At 38.8% G+C, this 17,501-nt stretch overlaps 1 protein-coding gene across 2 annotated transcripts in view; it reads right to left on the bottom strand.

The window, feature by feature from the left end:
• Positions 1 to 14,561: 14,561 nt before the first annotated feature.
• Positions 14,562 to 17,501, bottom strand: part of RIT2 (Ras like without CAAX 2) — a 448,366-nt gene continuing 445,426 nt past the window's right edge. For both annotated transcript variants that reach the window (XM_047828329.1, XM_047828328.1), the window contains one exon: positions 14,562 to 14,960. In XM_047828329.1, coding sequence (XP_047684285.1) covers positions 14,733 to 14,960 — 228 coding nt within the window. In that variant the 3' untranslated portion in view covers positions 14,562 to 14,732. The remainder of the gene's footprint in view (positions 14,961 to 17,501) is intronic.

Here is a 17,501-nt window from a genome sequence, read left to right on the forward strand (position 1 = left end):
CAGTATTTAAAAAATGTTGTGCCACTTCCCTCTGGTCTCCTTGGTTTCACATGAGACATCTCCTGTCATTTAAATTGGTTTTCCTTTTATTGTTAATGCATCATTTCTCTCTGGTTGCTTTAAAGATTTTTTTCTCTTTGTTTTCAGTTTAATCATGTGTCTTAATATAGATTTCTTTGGGCTTATCCTGTTTATACTTCTCTCAGCTTCTTGTATCTGTATGTTTATGCATTTCACCCAATTTGAGAAATTTTCTACAATAACTTCTCTGAATAATTTTTCAGTCTTTGCTCTCCTTTCCTTCTGGGACTTTGGTAAAATGAATATTAGATCTTTTGTCGTTATGCCATAGAATGTTGACACTCTGTTCATTCTCTCTCTCTCTCTCTCTCTCTCTCTCTCTCTCTCTCTCTCTCATGTAGTTGACACACAACGTTAGGTTAGTTTCAGGTTTAAAACATCATGATTCAGCAACTCTCTACATTATGCAGTGCTGACCACAAGCGTGGCTACCATCTGTCACCATACAACACTAGTATAATACCATTCACTATATTCCTTATTCTGTACCTTTCATCCCCATGACTTACTCATTCCATAACTGGAAACCTGTTCCTCCCAGTTCCCTTCACCCATTTTGCCTATCTCCCCACCCCCTTCCCTGTCACAACCATTAGTTTGTTCTCTGTATTTATGGGTCTGTTTCTTTTTGTTGTTGTTGTTTCTTTGTTTTTATTTTTAGATTCCACATATAAGTGAAGTCAAATGCTATTTATCTCTCTCTCTTACCTGTTTCACTGAGCGTAGTACTCTCTAGGTCCATCCATGTTTTCCCAAATGGCAAGATCTCATTCTTTTTTTTTTTTTATGGCCTAGTATTTTTCCTTTGTGTGTGTGTGTGTGTGCACATGAGTGTGCACTTTATCCTTTCACCTCTTGGTGGACATTTAAGTTGTTTTCATATTTTGCCTATTAAAAATGATACTGCTAGGGGCACATGTACCCCAATGTTTATAGCAGTGCTTTCAAAAATAGCCAAATTATGGAAAGAGCCTAAATGTCCATCAACTGATGAATGGATAAAGAAGATGTGGTTTATATATACAATGGAATACTACTTGGCAATAAGGAAGAATGAAATCTGGCCATTTGCAGCAATGTGGGTGGAACCGGAGGGTATTATGCTAAGTGAAATAAGTCAGTCAGAGAAAGACAGATAGCATATGTTTTCACTCATATGTGGATCTTGAGAAACTTAACAGAAGACTGGGGGGAAGGGGAAGGGGAGAAAAAAAGTTACAGAGAGGGAGGGAGGCAAACCATAAGAGACTCTTAAATACAGAGAACAAACGGAGGGTTGGTGGGGAGTGGTGCAGAGGGGAAAGTGGGTGATGGGCATTGAGGAGGGCACTTGTTGAGATGAGCACGGGGTGTTGTGTGTTGTTGTTGTTTATTTGACAATAGATTATATTTTTAAAGAAATGCTGCTATAAACATAGAGGTACATATATATTTTTGAATTAGTGTTTTCATTTTCTTTGGGTAAATACCCAGTAGTGAAATTTACTGGATCATATAATATTCCTATTTCTCATTTTTAATTGTTTGAGCCTCCATACTGTTTTTCTACAGTGGTTGTACCAGTTTGCATTCTCACCCACAGTGTGTGAGAGTTCCCTTTTCTCTTTGCCAGCACTTGTTATATCCTGTCTGTCTGATACTAGCCATTCTGACTGGTGTGAGGTGATATCTCATTGTGGTTTTAATTGGAATTTCCCTGATGATTAGCGATGTTGAGCATCTTTTCATGTGTTTGGTGTCCATCTGTGTATCTTCTTTGGAAAAATGTCTATTTGGGGCACGTGGGTGGCTCAGTTAGTTCTATGTCCAATTCCTAATTTTAGCTGTATCCCAGGGTCATGGGATAGAACCCCATGTTGTGCTCTGCACGGAGAGTGGAGTCTGCTTAAGATTCTCTCTCTCCCTCTGCCCCTCTCCCCCACTCACACACACTCTCTCTCTAAAATAAAAAAGAATGAAAGAAAATAAAAATTTCTATTCAAATCCTCTGCCAGGTTTAATGGGATTATTTGTTTTTTTTGGTGTTGTGTAAGTTTTTTTAATATATTTTGGATACTAACCCTTTATTGGATATATTATTTGCAAATATCTTCTCCCATTCAGTAGATTGCCTTTTTGTTTTGTTGATCTTTTCCTTCACTGTGCAGAAAAGACTGTTCATTTTTATTTCAGTATTACTTCTGTTGTTTGGATTATATGAATTCTATTGATATGTTTTCAGATTTACTAATTCTATCCTCTGTCATCTCCATTCTACTTTTGAGGTCATTTAATGAGTTGTTTTTTTTTAATTTCAGTTATTGTATTTTTCAGTTCTGTACTTCCCATTTGGTTCTTTTTCAAAATCTTATTTCTTTGCTATATTTTCTATTTTTTTTCATTTGTTTCAAGAGAATTCATTACTGACTGTTGAAGAAATTTTATGAAAGCTGCTTTAAAATAGTTTTCAGGGGCGCCTGGGTGGCGCAGTCGGTTGAGCGTCCGACTTCAGCCAGGGCACGATCTCGCGGTCCGTGAGTTCGAGCCCCGCGTCGGGCTCTGGGCTGATGGCTCAGAGCCTGGAGCCTGTTTCCGATTCTGTGTCTCCCTCTCTCTCTGCCCCTCCCCCGTTCATGCTCTGTCTCTCTCTGTCCCAAAAATAAATAAACGTTGAAAAAAAAAAAAAATTTTAAAATAGTTTTCAGGGGCGCCTGGGTGGCGCAGTCGGTTAAGCGTCCGACTTCAGCCAGGTCACGATCTCGCAGTCCGTGAGTTCGAGCCCCGCGTCGGGCTCTGGGCTGATGGCTCAGAGCCTGGAGCCTGTTTCCGATTCTGTGTCTCCCTCTCTCTCTGCCCCTCCCCCGTTCATGCTCTGTCTCTCTCTGTCCCAAGGATAAATAAACGTTGAAAAGAAAAAAAAATAGTTTTCATATAATTTCGACATCTGAGTCATCATGGTATTGGCATCAATTGGTTGTCTTAATCAGATCATGGTTTTCCTTGTTTTTGGTATGACAAATGACTTATTTTATCCTGAACACTTTAATTTTCTTGATAGAAGATTGTTGATCCCACTTAATTTCCTATTTCGGATAGTTGTGCTGCTTAGGTACAGTATAGGTACTGTTCTACTTTTATGGGCTTTAGTTCCAATGACAGTTTACAGATTCCGATGTTAATTTGCTTTGCTTCATTATTCTGGTAGTGCTGGGACTTAGTCTCTGCTGGTGCTATGTGCATAGACAAAAGGCACTCCTCTTCTATCACTAATCCCTATTCTGGGTAAGCAAGAGGGCAGAAGCCACTGAGCCTGGGTCTCCCTATGTCACTAGGTAGAGGGAAGAGAAGAAGGGCTATACTGATGCTGTCACTTCCAGATCAGATTGACACCTAGTGCCCCATTTGTGGGTGCTGTAGTCTTTTGAAGTTTTGCTGTAGCCCATTGGTAATGGTGGTCCTCTACCCACATTGCCCTGGTTCCAAAGTAGAGATGTGATGTCCTGGAGTTTCCTACTACCAGTGGATCAAATTGCTGCAAGACCAAGTTGTAAAGTAGAAGCTTATACAGTTTGGGTCCTACTTCTGGTGCTGTTGCTGGCTGATTGGCAATTGCTGGGACCTTGGTTATGAATCAGGGCCTGGGACTCCCCATTATGTCTCTTTTGGACTTTTCTTTCTCCATCTTTTGGCCAGAGAGAGCATACTTTTCTTTCTCTTTCCCTCATTTCTCCTTTCATACATCATCTTCCCTCCTCCCTCCTCCCTTCCTTCTTCCCTTCTTTCTTCTCTCCCCTCCATCTCCTCCCCTCCTCTCCCCTCTCTTCCTTTTCTATTTCCTCCCTCCCTCCCTCCCTCCCTCCCTTCCTTCCTTCCTTCCTTCCTTCCTTCCTTCCTTCCTTCCTTCCGTCTTCTCCAGCACATAGTTTGGGAATATATAAGAAATAATAGAGACTCTAGAAACTTATAATGTCATCTCTTAGTTTTTGAGGTTTCTAGGTGGTCTCCTCTTCCAGTTTTCAGAATCATCATTGTTTGATGAAGAATTTCAAGGGAGAGAATCAGGAAATAGTAAGTCTATGCCCTATTTTGGAAACAGCAGTCTCCCTAAATTCACTTTAATCAGTACGTGTTTGCTGGGAACTTTGGGTTTCTTTCTGAAATTTCTGTGATCATTCATACAGATGACTATTGATGGTTTATATAATAGCCAATAAGGGGTAACAGCAACCCCCTACTTGTCTCTTCCATGGTGTATTCAAAAAAAATCTGATTCAGGCCCTTTTTCTGAATGATAATGGCTAATAAAGGAAATTGAAATAAGAAATAGGAGGAGCCTAAGATTCTAAGCTGGGAGCCTCAAACTTGTTTTGAAAATGTATATTTACTGCATCCCTAGTCAGGGGTTAGTTTTATAGGACAAATAACCTGAACTTTGTGAGAATCACTATGTTCTTTATCATGTACTTTGTTTACTTTTGTTTTCTGTTCTCCTTCAGAGTTCCAAAGGGATAAAGCTCTCTTGGAAAATATGAACCCATTTAGGTTACATTAGATTAGGGAACTAGAAACAGAAACATAAAAACAAGACATATAATGAAAGATCACAATATTTATTCACTTTCCTTCCTTTTACTGAGATTAACAACAGGGTCAAACTAGAGGTTCAGAAAAACTTTGAGGAAAAAAAATAAGCTTTGTTTCCTTGTTTCTCACAGATGTGATGTATCCTCACCACATTCATTTTCCTTGGGCACAACCTCTTAAGGGCTGATGATCTTCTTTCTTTGTAACAAGAGTCTCCAGTTATTGGGCAAAAACATCCTGTTTTCTACTAATGAAGTTTGATACCTTCATCTTCCGTGATCTCTACGAACTTGATTAGCTTCTCAATTAACAATAAAACACAGTACAACAAAATAACCTCAATCAATTCCTATAAATTGTGTTCTGAATGTCCAAGGAGTGACATTAATGAATTGGGATGAGTTGCAGAAATCAAGATGTCATAATAGGCATAAGACTGATGTGTGGGAATACCAGCATATTAGGGAACACTATAAGGATGTTCAATGAAATCGTGACATGCATTAGCCATACTTTCCTGGATATAGTTGAAAGAATCCTGAAGAATGAATAAATTCCTTGGTCTATTCAGAGAAGGGCTTTGTAAACTTCAATGTGAAGAAGAGGAAAGAATGTATGGTTATTGCTATAAAAATGACAGCATCACATGTTCCAGAGGGTGACCAGTTTTCTAAAATTTTTATTCAGCCCTGAGTAAATTATAGGTATTCAGTTAGATAATTTCTGATAAAATGGAGTTATGGTATTTTATTCTCTTCCCAATCTATTCTCCAGAGCCAGAATTACTATTTTACAAGGCAAATAATTTATAATTCATCCGTTTAAATCTTTTTAACAGGATCTCATTTTTCATAGGATGAAGAGCAAACTTATAACTCTCACCCTGAACAGACCTGCATGGTCTTATTCTCAATTTCTCCTCCTGTCTACTCATATCATAGAACTCTTTTCCATCCCTGCTTTGCCAATCACCCATACTCAGCATGCATCCACTCACCTTGGGCCTGATGTGCATGCTACTCTTGATGCCCAGAACACCTTAACATCATCCCTCTCCCCTTGGCCTAAATAAATGGTGCTTCTCCTTGGTATCCCAAGTCAATCTTCATGTCTTCAGAGAAGTCCTCACCTACTAAAATTCCTCTACTAATGGACAATATTTTCACTCCATAGCTTCCCATTATAGTATTGGTTATAGTCCCAATTTTAAAATTACAAATCTAAATAGTTCATTGCTCTGTTTCTTCTTTAATTTTTTTTAATGTTCATTTATTCTTTGAGAAAGAAAGAGAGAGAGAGAGAGCATGAGCAGGGGAGAGGCAGAGAGAGGGAGACACAAAATCTGAAGCAGGCTCTAGGCTCTGAGCTGTCAGCACAGAGCCCAATGTGGGGCTCGAACTCACGAACTGCAAGATCATGACCTGAGCCGAAGTCGGACACTTAACTGACTGAGCCACCCAGGCGCCCCTCTTCTTTAGACTATAAGTTCCAAGAGTCTAAGGACCAGCCCTGTTTTTGTATAATTATATCCCCAGAGCTTAGTTCAGTACTTGACAGAGTAGGTACTCAGGAAGTATTCTTCAATGTATATTTGAATGGTTTGGTTTATTATGTGATTACTGAGAAGTTAATTTAAAAAATGCCAAGTGGGGCGCCTGGGTGGCGCAGTCGGTTAAGCGTCCGACTTCAGCCAGGTCACGAACTCGCGGTCCGTGAGTTTGAGCCCCGCGTCAGGCTCTGGGCTGATGGCTCAGAGCCTGGAGCCTGTTTCTGATTCTGTGTCTCCCTCTCTCTCTGCCCCTCCCCCGTTCATGCTCTGTCTCTCTCTGTCCCAAAAATAAATAAACGTTGAAAAAAAAAATTTTAAAAAATGCCAAGCAAGGTATGCTGTATACAACAGGAGCTCAAAAATATTAAGTGAACAAATACAGGAATAAATGAATGTTGAGTGGATTAACATGCATGAATATATGCATGTTATATGCATATATGCAGTGAATTAGCTATTTGCAAATTAGTGGATCATCTATCATTTTAGTTTGACTTTTTTGGTCCTATATTTATGTCTATAGAGTTCTTCTTTCCTCTCAATGACAGAAGGAAGGATACAAATAATTTCTATTATTAACCTATAAAAAACCTAATAAATTCACAGGTTATGCTATAAAATAAATTATGTGGGGTACCTCGCTGGCTCAGCTGGTTAAGTGTCCGACTCTTGATTTTGGCTGAAGTGATGATCTCATGGTTGTAAGATCTAGCCCGGCATCAGGCTCTATGGTGGGTGTGGAGCCTTGAGGTTCTCTCTCTCCCTGTCCCTCTGCTCCTCCCCTGCTCATGCTCTTTGTCTCTGGAAAGCAAGGGAGGGAGGGAAGAAGAGAGGGAGGAAGGAAGAGAAAATAATGTATGCCAAAGGCCAAGATAAACCATTCAAAGACTATCCTTTTTGTGTCCTGGTCTCATCTCCATGTCATGTGGCAGCTGATTAGCTCTCAGAGAGGTGAAGGACTTGAGTGAATGAAAATTATAGTCTATGTGTGATTTAGGCATGATGTGAACAGAGAACTTTTGTATGTGTAATTCATAGTAGTTTTGAGCTTTTCAGGTGTCTCCAGGGCAGTGGCACACTGATAGTGTTTTTATTCATCTCTTTACCTCTTCTGCACATAAACATACACTCTAATTGCTGTAAGTCCAGCACCTCTCAATAATGATACATTTTAAATCTTTGGTAAATTCCCCTTAGTTGACATGCTTGCTCCCTTGTCTAAAGCACTATCCAAAGGATGACTTACAATAGCATTGCTCTCAGTGTCCTATTGGCCTAAGCTAAAAAAGGAGGTAAACAGTCCTCATATTTCATAGATTTTAAAGAGACACTGCGGATCTATTCTAGAAACCACCTTTTTTTTCATTTATTTATTAGCGGGTTTTAATTACACCTCTAGAGAAAGCTGAATGATACCCAAATTGCAACATAGACAGTCCACAGAATAAATTGTTGTTGTGATCTCAGTGGCATGCTGGGCACATCAGAAGAATTTTTTCCTTCTTTTGAGATAATTTTTACTAAAAATGGAACATATAATAACCTAAAGTTATTCTAGCAGAAATTGGTGTCTGGAGTTGCTGACACCTCATGAGCCTGAAGTTGTCACATATCTCTTCCCTCTCTGTCTCTTCCTTGAGAGACCAGAAAACATTAAAGGGACAGGCATTTTCATATTGGTTTTTAGCCTTTTTGGTCCCTAAAGGGCATTGAGGGGCACTAAAAGGATCACCAGAATGAAGGTGAAGAGGCCTGGCTGACCTTGCATGCCTGCAGGCTTCTTCTTTTTGATCTAAACCTGTTTGCTCTCCTATAGGAGGGAACCAGGTTATCAGGATTTTTATGGTTGCTTGAAACACTAGTATTTAATTGATTAATTAACTGACTTATTTTTATTTAACTTTTTTGGGGGAACAAAGGTTAATTACTACAGGATATATTTTTTAAATGAATTGGATACATATGTCACAGATATTAGAACTTTGTGCCTATTTTTTACAGGGCTGAAATGTTGATTTATTGATGTCCTTTCTTATCCATACAGTTTCATGATTTACACTAGTATGTTGAAAGGAGAGGGTTACACCAAATTATCTTGATATGTAATGGAATATTAGAGGCAGAACAGGACTGAAGCAAAAGGTCAAACGAAGTAGGATACAGTGTGAGTTTTCTGTACATTCTGTACATTCTTACTGCTAGCTTTTCTGGACAGCATCCCTTTAATTTCTTCATGATCCTCTCACCTTGCTGTTTGCATTGTTCTATCCTGTACATCCCCCACTTTTAGGTACAGTAGGCTACGTGGACCTGCTATCCCCTAAATGATGCATGGTCTAGGTGCTCTTCTTCACCCATAAAAATTCACACATTCTTTGTCCTTTCCATCATAGGCCCCTCTGCTCTGCTGTTAAAAGTAGCAACCATAGGACAAATATATTTATGTCATTGATATTTTAATGAGAAATTTTCTACTTTCTTAAATTTACGTTTATAGTGGATCTATGGCCTGAATAAAATGATGGCACTTTGCCATCTAACCTTGGATAGAAACTCTAATGGGAAAATCTCAAGCAAAGCTCAAGGGTTCAAGTGCGAGCTGACAGTAGAGGATTTAGGTGAGGTAGGTTTTAGTGCATCTTCTAGTACCATGTAAAGACCCAAACCAGAAGAACAACTTCAATTTATATAAAGATGTTCAGAAGAATTATTCTTAGATATTACATGTGTGATGGGGAACACTCTGTTTTGAAATATTTTAAAATATATTCTACCTTAAAATTTTGCTAGATCCATGGCTTTTTAAAAAAATATGTAACGTCTTTATTGAGATGGGTTCCCATATTTAAAAGCAGTGTATTTTGGTGCTTTAAAAGCAGAAGAATAGAAGCCACCTATAACAAGCAAATCATTTCTCATCTTGGACTATTAAATTCTGTTTTCTTGTTTATTTTACATGCCAGCATGTTGTTAAAAAAATACTTAGAGAAAAGAAAAACATGCAGCCTACTCCAAACAGATGGCCTGCAGAAAAGAGATACTAAAAAGCAAATGGACTATACATCGAGATCCTCTTCCTAATTCTGCACCCTAGGTCCCTCAGGCTGACTAATGGTGGGGGATTCCCTACAGTCAACCACAGGGAAATTTCAAACTTGGGCTAGTAACCAAGTCCCATGATCATGGGCACACTTATTGTTTACAGCTGATAGAACACATTCTCATTGATCTATGTATATATATCACTTTTGCTCATTAATACTAGGAGTAAGCTAGATTCCTTGTGGGAAGCCCCACATGAACTAGACAGAGGTGGGGGGCAGAGTTGCAAAGCTTTACTGAGGCAGCACTCGGGAATCCCCATGGCCTGTGTGTGGCATGAAAGCTATCCCAAAGAGAGGCACAGGTGCTGATAGAGGTGCCTGAAGGAGATATGGGGTCAGAATAAAGGCACCATGTTGGGAAGGACCTTTAGACCCAAAAGCAAAGAGCAATTTCATGGACACTAGCAGAAAGTGCTTATTTGTCATGGCCCAACTTGCCTACCTTCAACATGCCACTGAGTCAACGAGTCCAGTAACAGAATCAGATAGGTTGCCATGACTTGGGGGGTGGGGACAAAATGGGGAATTACTAATGAAAGGCCATAAAGTTTCAAGCTGATGAATAAGTTCTAGAGATCTGATGTACAACATTGTACCTCTGGTCAGCAATAATATATTGTACAGTTAAAAATTTATTGAGAGTGTAGATCTCATGTCAAGTGGGGTTTTTTTGACAATTATGACAATTTTATGACAATAAAATAAAATTGAAAAAAAAAAGAACTTGGCCAGACCCTTGTACATGGATTTTGTATCATGTGACTTTACTGAATTCACTTCAGTTCTAGTACTTTTTTGGTGGAGTCTTTAGTGTTTTCTATATATAGTATCATGTCATCTGCTAATACTGAGAGTTTTAGTTCTTCCTTACCAATTTGGTAATTTTTATTTCTTTGTGTTGTCTGATTGCTGTGGCTAGGACTTCCAGTACTGTGTTGAATAAAAGTGGTAAGAGTGGACATCCTTGTCTTGTTCCTGACCTAGGAATGATGGGTATGATGTTAGCTGTGGATTTTTCATGTAAAGCCTTTATTATGTTGAGGTATGTTCTCTCTAAACGTATATTGTTGAGGGTTTTTATCATGAATGCATGTTGTACTTTGTTGGATGCTTTTTCTGCATCTATTGAAATGATCATAGGGTTTTTACCCTTTCTCTTATTGATGTGATGTATCATGTTAACTGTTCTGCAAATATTGAACCATCCATGCATCCTGGGAATAAATCCCACTTGATTGTGGTGTATGATTTTTTTAAATGTATGATTGGATTCTGTTTGCTAATGTTTTGTTGAGGATTTTTACATCTATATTCATCAAAGATATTGGCCTATAGTTCTCTCTCTCTCTTCTTCTTCTTCTTTTTTTTTGTGATACCTTTATCTGGTTTTACTTATCAAGATAATGCTGGCCTCATAGTATCATTTGGAAGTTTTCCTTCCTCTTCCATTTTTTGGAATATTTTGAGAAGAATAGATATGAGCTCTTCTTTTTTTAAAATTTTTTCAATGTTTATTCATTTTTCAGAGGGGAGGGGCCGGGGCACAAGCAGGGGAGGGGCAGAGAGATACGGAGACACAGAATCCGAAGCAGACACCAGGCTCTGAGCTGTCAGCACATAGCCCCATGAGGGGCTCGAACTCATGAATCGCGAGATCATGACCTGAGGCAAAGTTGGATATCCAACCAACTGAGCCACCCAGCTGCCCCGGTATGAACTCTTCTTTAAATATTTGGTAGAATTCATCTGTAAAGCAATATGGTCCTGGACTTTTGTTTGTTGTGAGTTTTTTGATTACTGATTCAGTTTCATTGCTGGTAACCTGTTTGCTCAAGTTTTCTATTTCTTCTTGCTTTAGTTTTTGTAGGTTATGTTTCTAGGAATTTATCCATTTCTTCTAAGTTTTCCAATTTGTTGGCAGACCCTTGCTTAAAAAGATTAAAGAGGATGCAAAGGGTACTGTGGGTCTTAGAAGATGAGGAGGGAACTCTACTGCCACAAGGTCCCATAAACCACACCTTTCCCTTGTACACAGATGCAGTTTGATAAAGGAGAATAAACAGGGCAAAAATTTGATAAAACACTGACCTAAGTACACAAGGCAGAGGTTGTATTACTTAGAGATATTTCTTAAATGATTGCCCCATATTAGCATTAAATTACTGCACTGAACTAAAATTTAGTGCCCTCTAACCCCCCCCTTCCCACCCACCCCCACCCCCCACCCAACTACCCATTAGTCAGGGGCTCTTGAGAAAGAACACATGAGTTAGAAATAAGCAGCTATTTGTTCCTTGCACATCTGAATGTGATGTGTGTAATGTTTGGCCCAAGTGCCCATGTTTTTTTCCTCACTGGCATTTTCTATAGAAGCTCCCAAGCACAACTAAACACAAAATATAATATTTTAGACTGCTCTTATAGCTGATCTGAGAAATTATCACGGGGACCTACAAGATATGTTAATGAAAAACACCTAGAAATAGAAACATGATACATTTCTAGAGGACAGAAAACTGTATTTAGGATTTCCTAAGTGCCTCATTAAACACGCACTTACATACACCATATATACGTGAGTGTGCTATCTATAAAAGTGCTTAGTGCATAGTAGGCTTTTACTCACTATTTGATAAAATGTGTTGGTGATTACACATTCATCTACAATGGATACAGATGATTATTTTCAAGAGTTTCTTGACCCTTCCTTGGCAATGTAGGCATGTGTAGTTTGTGGTTTTCTTCTCTGAGCTTTTGAGATTGACTTAGATTTTCTAGTTCCAGTTGGAAGTTTTCAGGGATAATGATCAAAAACAAGATTCTGACATTTTGGTCTTATGCCAGGAGAGTGTGAATCAATAGACCTTGGGCAGAAATATCTAGGTTTTATTATTCTGGAACATTTCCTTCTGCCCAGTCTTCCAGAAGAAAGAAGGAAGAATGGTTTAAATGAATGTTTTAAGTCTGCCTCAATCTCTGCTTGTGATAACTATCTCAAATTCATGCAGCCCTAGGTGATAATTTACAGACCTTCTTCCTTCCATAGAGTGAAATGGTTAGACCTGGAAAATGTTACCCAATCTAAACCTCACTAAAAATTTCCAAACTATATAAATTATTTATCAGCACTCAAGGAGTATAAAGAAAGTGAAGGAATAAAAGAGATACAAAATTCTAGAGCCAAAGGCAGTGGAGCTTACAGTAATAAAACTTACAAAGACTCCGTCATGTTAGGAAATGCACCAAATACTATTAGTATTCATAGACTGGGCAGTAGTCAGGTTTTCAAAGATATAGTTTCATCATCTAAAACTAAGTGCCAAGTACTATGTTTCCTAGATTGCATCTTCTAGCAAACAGAAGAGTCTGGTGGAATATAGTATTCACAGGGTCTTCTCAGGCTTGGAAAAATTCTGGCGGTCAGGGGCTGCAAAGGGAGAAGAATGTACAGAAGGCAAAGAATGTACTAAACCATTTTTTTTTAATTTTTTTTCAACGTTTTTTATTTATTTTTGGGACAGAGAGAGACAGAGCATGAACAGGCGAGGGGCAGAGAGAGAGGGAGACACCGAATCGGAAGCAGGCTCCAGGCTCCGAGCCATCAGCCCAGAGCCTGACGCAGGGCTCGAACTCCCGGACCGCGAGATCGTGACCTGGCTGAAGTCGGACGCTTAACCGACTGCGCCACCCAGGCACCCCTGTACTAAACCATTTTTAACAAGACAGAAACAGAGTATTAAACATTCAGGACCAAGAAAAGGAGGAAGCAACCAGTTCTCTAGGAATATCTTTATATCATCTCCATGTGTTCTTTTTTAAAATGTGTTTTTTCTCCTAATTATGAATGCCTGAGAATGAAAAGATATAGTGGATTTGGTTTCAGGACACTATGGAATGGGAAAAAAATTGATTAATTTGTGTCCTACACCATGGAATATGAGGGTTGAGGAAAAACGAAAGGAGGGGAGTTGGCAGCAGTTAATCGCATGCCTGGTGCCTTGATCCCTGGGCATAGGAGCAAGAGCAATGAAGTCCATGTGGTTTCGACAAAAGCCTTGGCTCCAAGCAATAAAAGGACCCACAAGTACACTACTAAAGCTGAAATTTTAGCGTGCCAGTTGAAAAATTATGATCTCTAAATTCCTTCCAGTTAACTATGTTACTATATGAAATGCATCTCCTTACCTAATAACGTGTAATCCAACTATTCTTCAGCCAAGTGAGTTTTCCCACTATATGTTAAGCTACCTTGAGTCATTCCTGCATTTTCAGAGATTAACAAATTCTAGGGGCATTGTGAATTTAAAAAATATGTGTTTGAATGCTGTATGTGTACCCTTCATCCTATTTTCTAATTTATAATAAAAACTGCCCCAACACATGAAGATTGGTTGGATGGATTCCAACCCATGTTTAGCTGTTAAATAACAGTTATCTGTTAAACATTCAGAACTGTTCAAGTTAGGTACTTTCTAAGCTTTAATTGGAATAAACCAAATTACACAGTGGGATCAATGAGTGAATAGACAATTTCATTTTGCATGATGATCCATTGCAAACAAGTAAGAAAAAGAATCCTCTAACTGGTAGTGTTTCATGGTTCAAGTAAGAAGAGATGGGAAATTAAGCCCATGATAATATAGGGTCTCTGGGTCAAAAAGCCTCTTGCCCTGTAGGTGAAGCAGTCCTAAGAGGGACTCCCACTGAGAGGGAACAGTGTGTCTTTTTATGAATATCTGAACCACCAAGTTCCTATTAGCCTCTCTTCTGGCTACAAGGAAAATATCTTTGCCACAGCTCAGTGACTTTACTGTGATAATTTTGCCAAAGCCTAACAGGGCAGAGCCCTGCAAATACCGGGATATTTCCTTTCAGCCCTCCAACAAGCCACAACTGGTTCCTATTATTAATAATTCCACTAAGGTTTATCTTCACTAAAAAGCACCTAGCCTTCTACAGTTAAGGAAAAATAAGGCTGCAGACTCCTGCTCTGAATTGTTTCCTGAGCTTCTTCATTATTTACTGAGATTCCTGAAATGCAAACAATCAGAGTCTTATCAGGCAAAGGCAGATCCCCTGAGCCTTTTATCATTCTGTCTGCAATTTTGAATTTCCTCTATAACCAGACAGCATACCAAATGAAGCTAGACTCTTTAAAGGGAAATGAGGCAATTGGAATGTCAATTTTATTTAGTAATATATTGTAAAAACTTAAACAGCATATCCAGCTGATTGACAAAATCCATCCAACTGTTAAGGGCAAAACAAAACTATCTCAAGAGGTACAGTTATGCAGATCTTGCTTTTACCTATAGGCAGATATTTAAAGAGAAGGAGAGAGAGAGAGACAGAAAATATTGAAGCCAAATGCAACACATGGAATTGTCCAACTGATAAAATTCAGAAAGAGAATAAGGGAGTTAGAAGCAAGGATATCATGTCGTGCTTTCTTTCTTCTTCTTCAATGAGCCTTTTAACTTCTTCCATAGGCTGTCTTTTCTCTTCAGTTTCTTTTCCATCAAGGATGGCATGGACTCTTTCTTGCGGATTTCCCTCACTAGACCGTGAAAGGCGTCATCAATGCAGAATCTGAGGGCTGCAGAAGTCTCAAAAAAAGCACAGTTATATTCCCTGGCCAGACTCAAGCCTTCTTCTGTAGATACCTAAGGAAAAAATAAATAATATTAAAAAGAAGAAGGGAGGAATGCTTGGATCAAAAACTTTCTAAACCTGAAGAACAAATGAGAAATCAGAATCTGTAAAAGGGAAATTGATTAGAACTTACTAAAAATCAATTCTCCAGATTTCAGTAAAAGGTACCAAAGCACCATGGCCCAAACCATGGCTTTCAAATAAAACTGCTGGGTTTCCAAGTTTCATCTCTCCTGCATTTGAGTTTTGCAAATTCGGATAAATTTCTTTTACCTTTTGGTCTCAGTTTTCTCATTTGTAATGTAGGATAATCACATCTACCTCAAGGCTTTTTGTTAGTGACATTCTCTATAAAAGGTGCATCATATATGCTGAGTACATATTTAAAACTCTGTAACCACTGTTACAGTCGAGAGGTTTCAGTTAAGAATAAGCCAATCTGAAGTTGCTGTGAACTTTAAAAACAATCTTCTGGCAAAAGAAAACAAAAGCAAAACATCACTTATTATGAGATAAGTCTCCTGCCAACCTCTCAGAGCATGGTTAGAGCTTTACAAGTTCTGTGGTACTAATCCATGCTGTGGTGCATGTTATTGCAGTGGGTCCTCTAGAGATTATAAACTGAGTGAGATCAAGAACTATGCCTTATCATCTCTTTAATGTCTCAGACACAGCACCTAAATCACCATTAGAAAGATTAGAGAAGAAAGGATGATTAATAAAAATACCTGGATTTAATAACTGTGAATTAAGATTCAAACATAAGTGATGGACAAATATTTAAACAGGGTATTATAGGGGTGTCTGGGTGGCTCAGTCAGTTGAGCGTCCGACTTCAGCTCAGGTCATGATCTCACAGCTCGTGAGTTCGAGCCCCAGTCGGGCTCTGTGCTGACAGCTTAGAGCCTGGAGCCTGCTTCTGTGTCTCCCTCTCTCTCTGCCCCTAACCCACTTGCATTCTGTATCTCTCAAAAATAAATAAACATTAAAAAAAATAAATTTAAACAGGGGATTATAGGTCACTGTAGCTGTGTGCTAATAATTCTGGTCAAATGTTAGCACTCCCATGAAGCTCTACCAGATTATTCACATTGGCTTGAAGAAAGCAGGAATAAGGCTGCCTTGACTCAATATGTTTTGATGACCTCTATGCCCATACTGATCTATTTATTTATTATTTTATTTACTTTTTGAGAGAGAAAGAAAGAGAACGTGATTCGGGGAGGGGCAGAGAGAGGGAGAGAGACAGAATGTAAAGCAGGCTCCAGGCTGTGAGCTGTTAGCACAGAGCCTGACACGGGCCTTGAACTCACGAACCATGAGATCATGACCTGAACCAAAGTCGGATGCTCAACTGACTGAGCCACTTAGGTGCCCCTTTATTGATCTATTTGTTAAAGTTACTCACATGTCTATATATTTATATGTTCATGTTTCCTGCCAAATGGAAGTATATGGTGAACTAGAGACTCCCATCATCCTGGACACCTGAGGAACTATGACAAGGATAAGGGGAAATAGTGCTCCTGGTTCACCAGGGTGGATATATTCACCAGACTTAACTAAGGAACTTTGTTCTTTTAAGCTGATGACATTTTGGAGTTGTTTGTAACCAGAGCATAAGCCACTTTTTCTTAACTGATATACCATGTCATACTGCTAATGAATGGTTGAGTTGGTATATAAAAACAGGTCTGATTTCAAAGCCAGGTCCTTTCTGGTCTGTGAAATATCAACCTCACCAAGGGCTTTCATTCCTGCTGGCCAACACCCCAATCCTTTCTTGAGCTCATTTCTATCTTCTAGTAACTCAAGAAACACAGCTAAAACCAACCAACTAAAGTTATTAAGATTCTTTCTTACCAGCAATTAGACAAAGTCATATATTAACTTGTCTGATTTCCAAGGAATCATAGGTGACAGTCTTACCAAATGTTTTGACACTGCATAGATGCCATTTATTTTTCAGAGTCCTTTAATCGTTTTCCTAACTCAGAAGTTAATGGACACATATTTTATGTGTTTTCTATAGCAACACCACATTATGGTATGATTTTCTAAAATTAATCAGCTTTCATTAGGCTATATATATACAAAAACAGCCTCTCAAAATCTCTGTAGCTTGCAAAAGTGTTTCTTGCTCTCACTGCTTATTAGCAGCTGGAGGGTAGACTGTGACAGTCAGCTCCAGGCTGTGGTTTGGGATCTGGTTTGTCTCTCTTGTCTTCTTGTTCTAAAACTCAGGCCCAAAGAGCACATCTTATCTGGGATATGATGTTTCCATGACAGAGCAGTGGGCAATTACCTACTTCCCAGAGGTCAAAAGACAAATGGAGAAACCTGAAGTCAATGAAGCAGGATGTATACTCAGCTCACAAAGAATTGTAAAGAAATAGAATCTACCAAAACCATTTATATGTAAATGCAGCACCCTATCTAGTTTTAAAAAAAAGTTGGTCTGACAATCTTTTTTTTAACACTTGCAGTTGAAACACTTTGAATGTAAAGATATACAGTGAAATTTGAATGGAAATTAATACAAAAAGATTTTA

Source organism: Prionailurus viverrinus, chromosome D3 (genome assembly GCF_022837055.1).
Source record: "Prionailurus viverrinus isolate Anna chromosome D3, UM_Priviv_1.0, whole genome shotgun sequence".
Taxonomy (NCBI): Eukaryota; Metazoa; Chordata; class Mammalia; order Carnivora; family Felidae; genus Prionailurus; species Prionailurus viverrinus.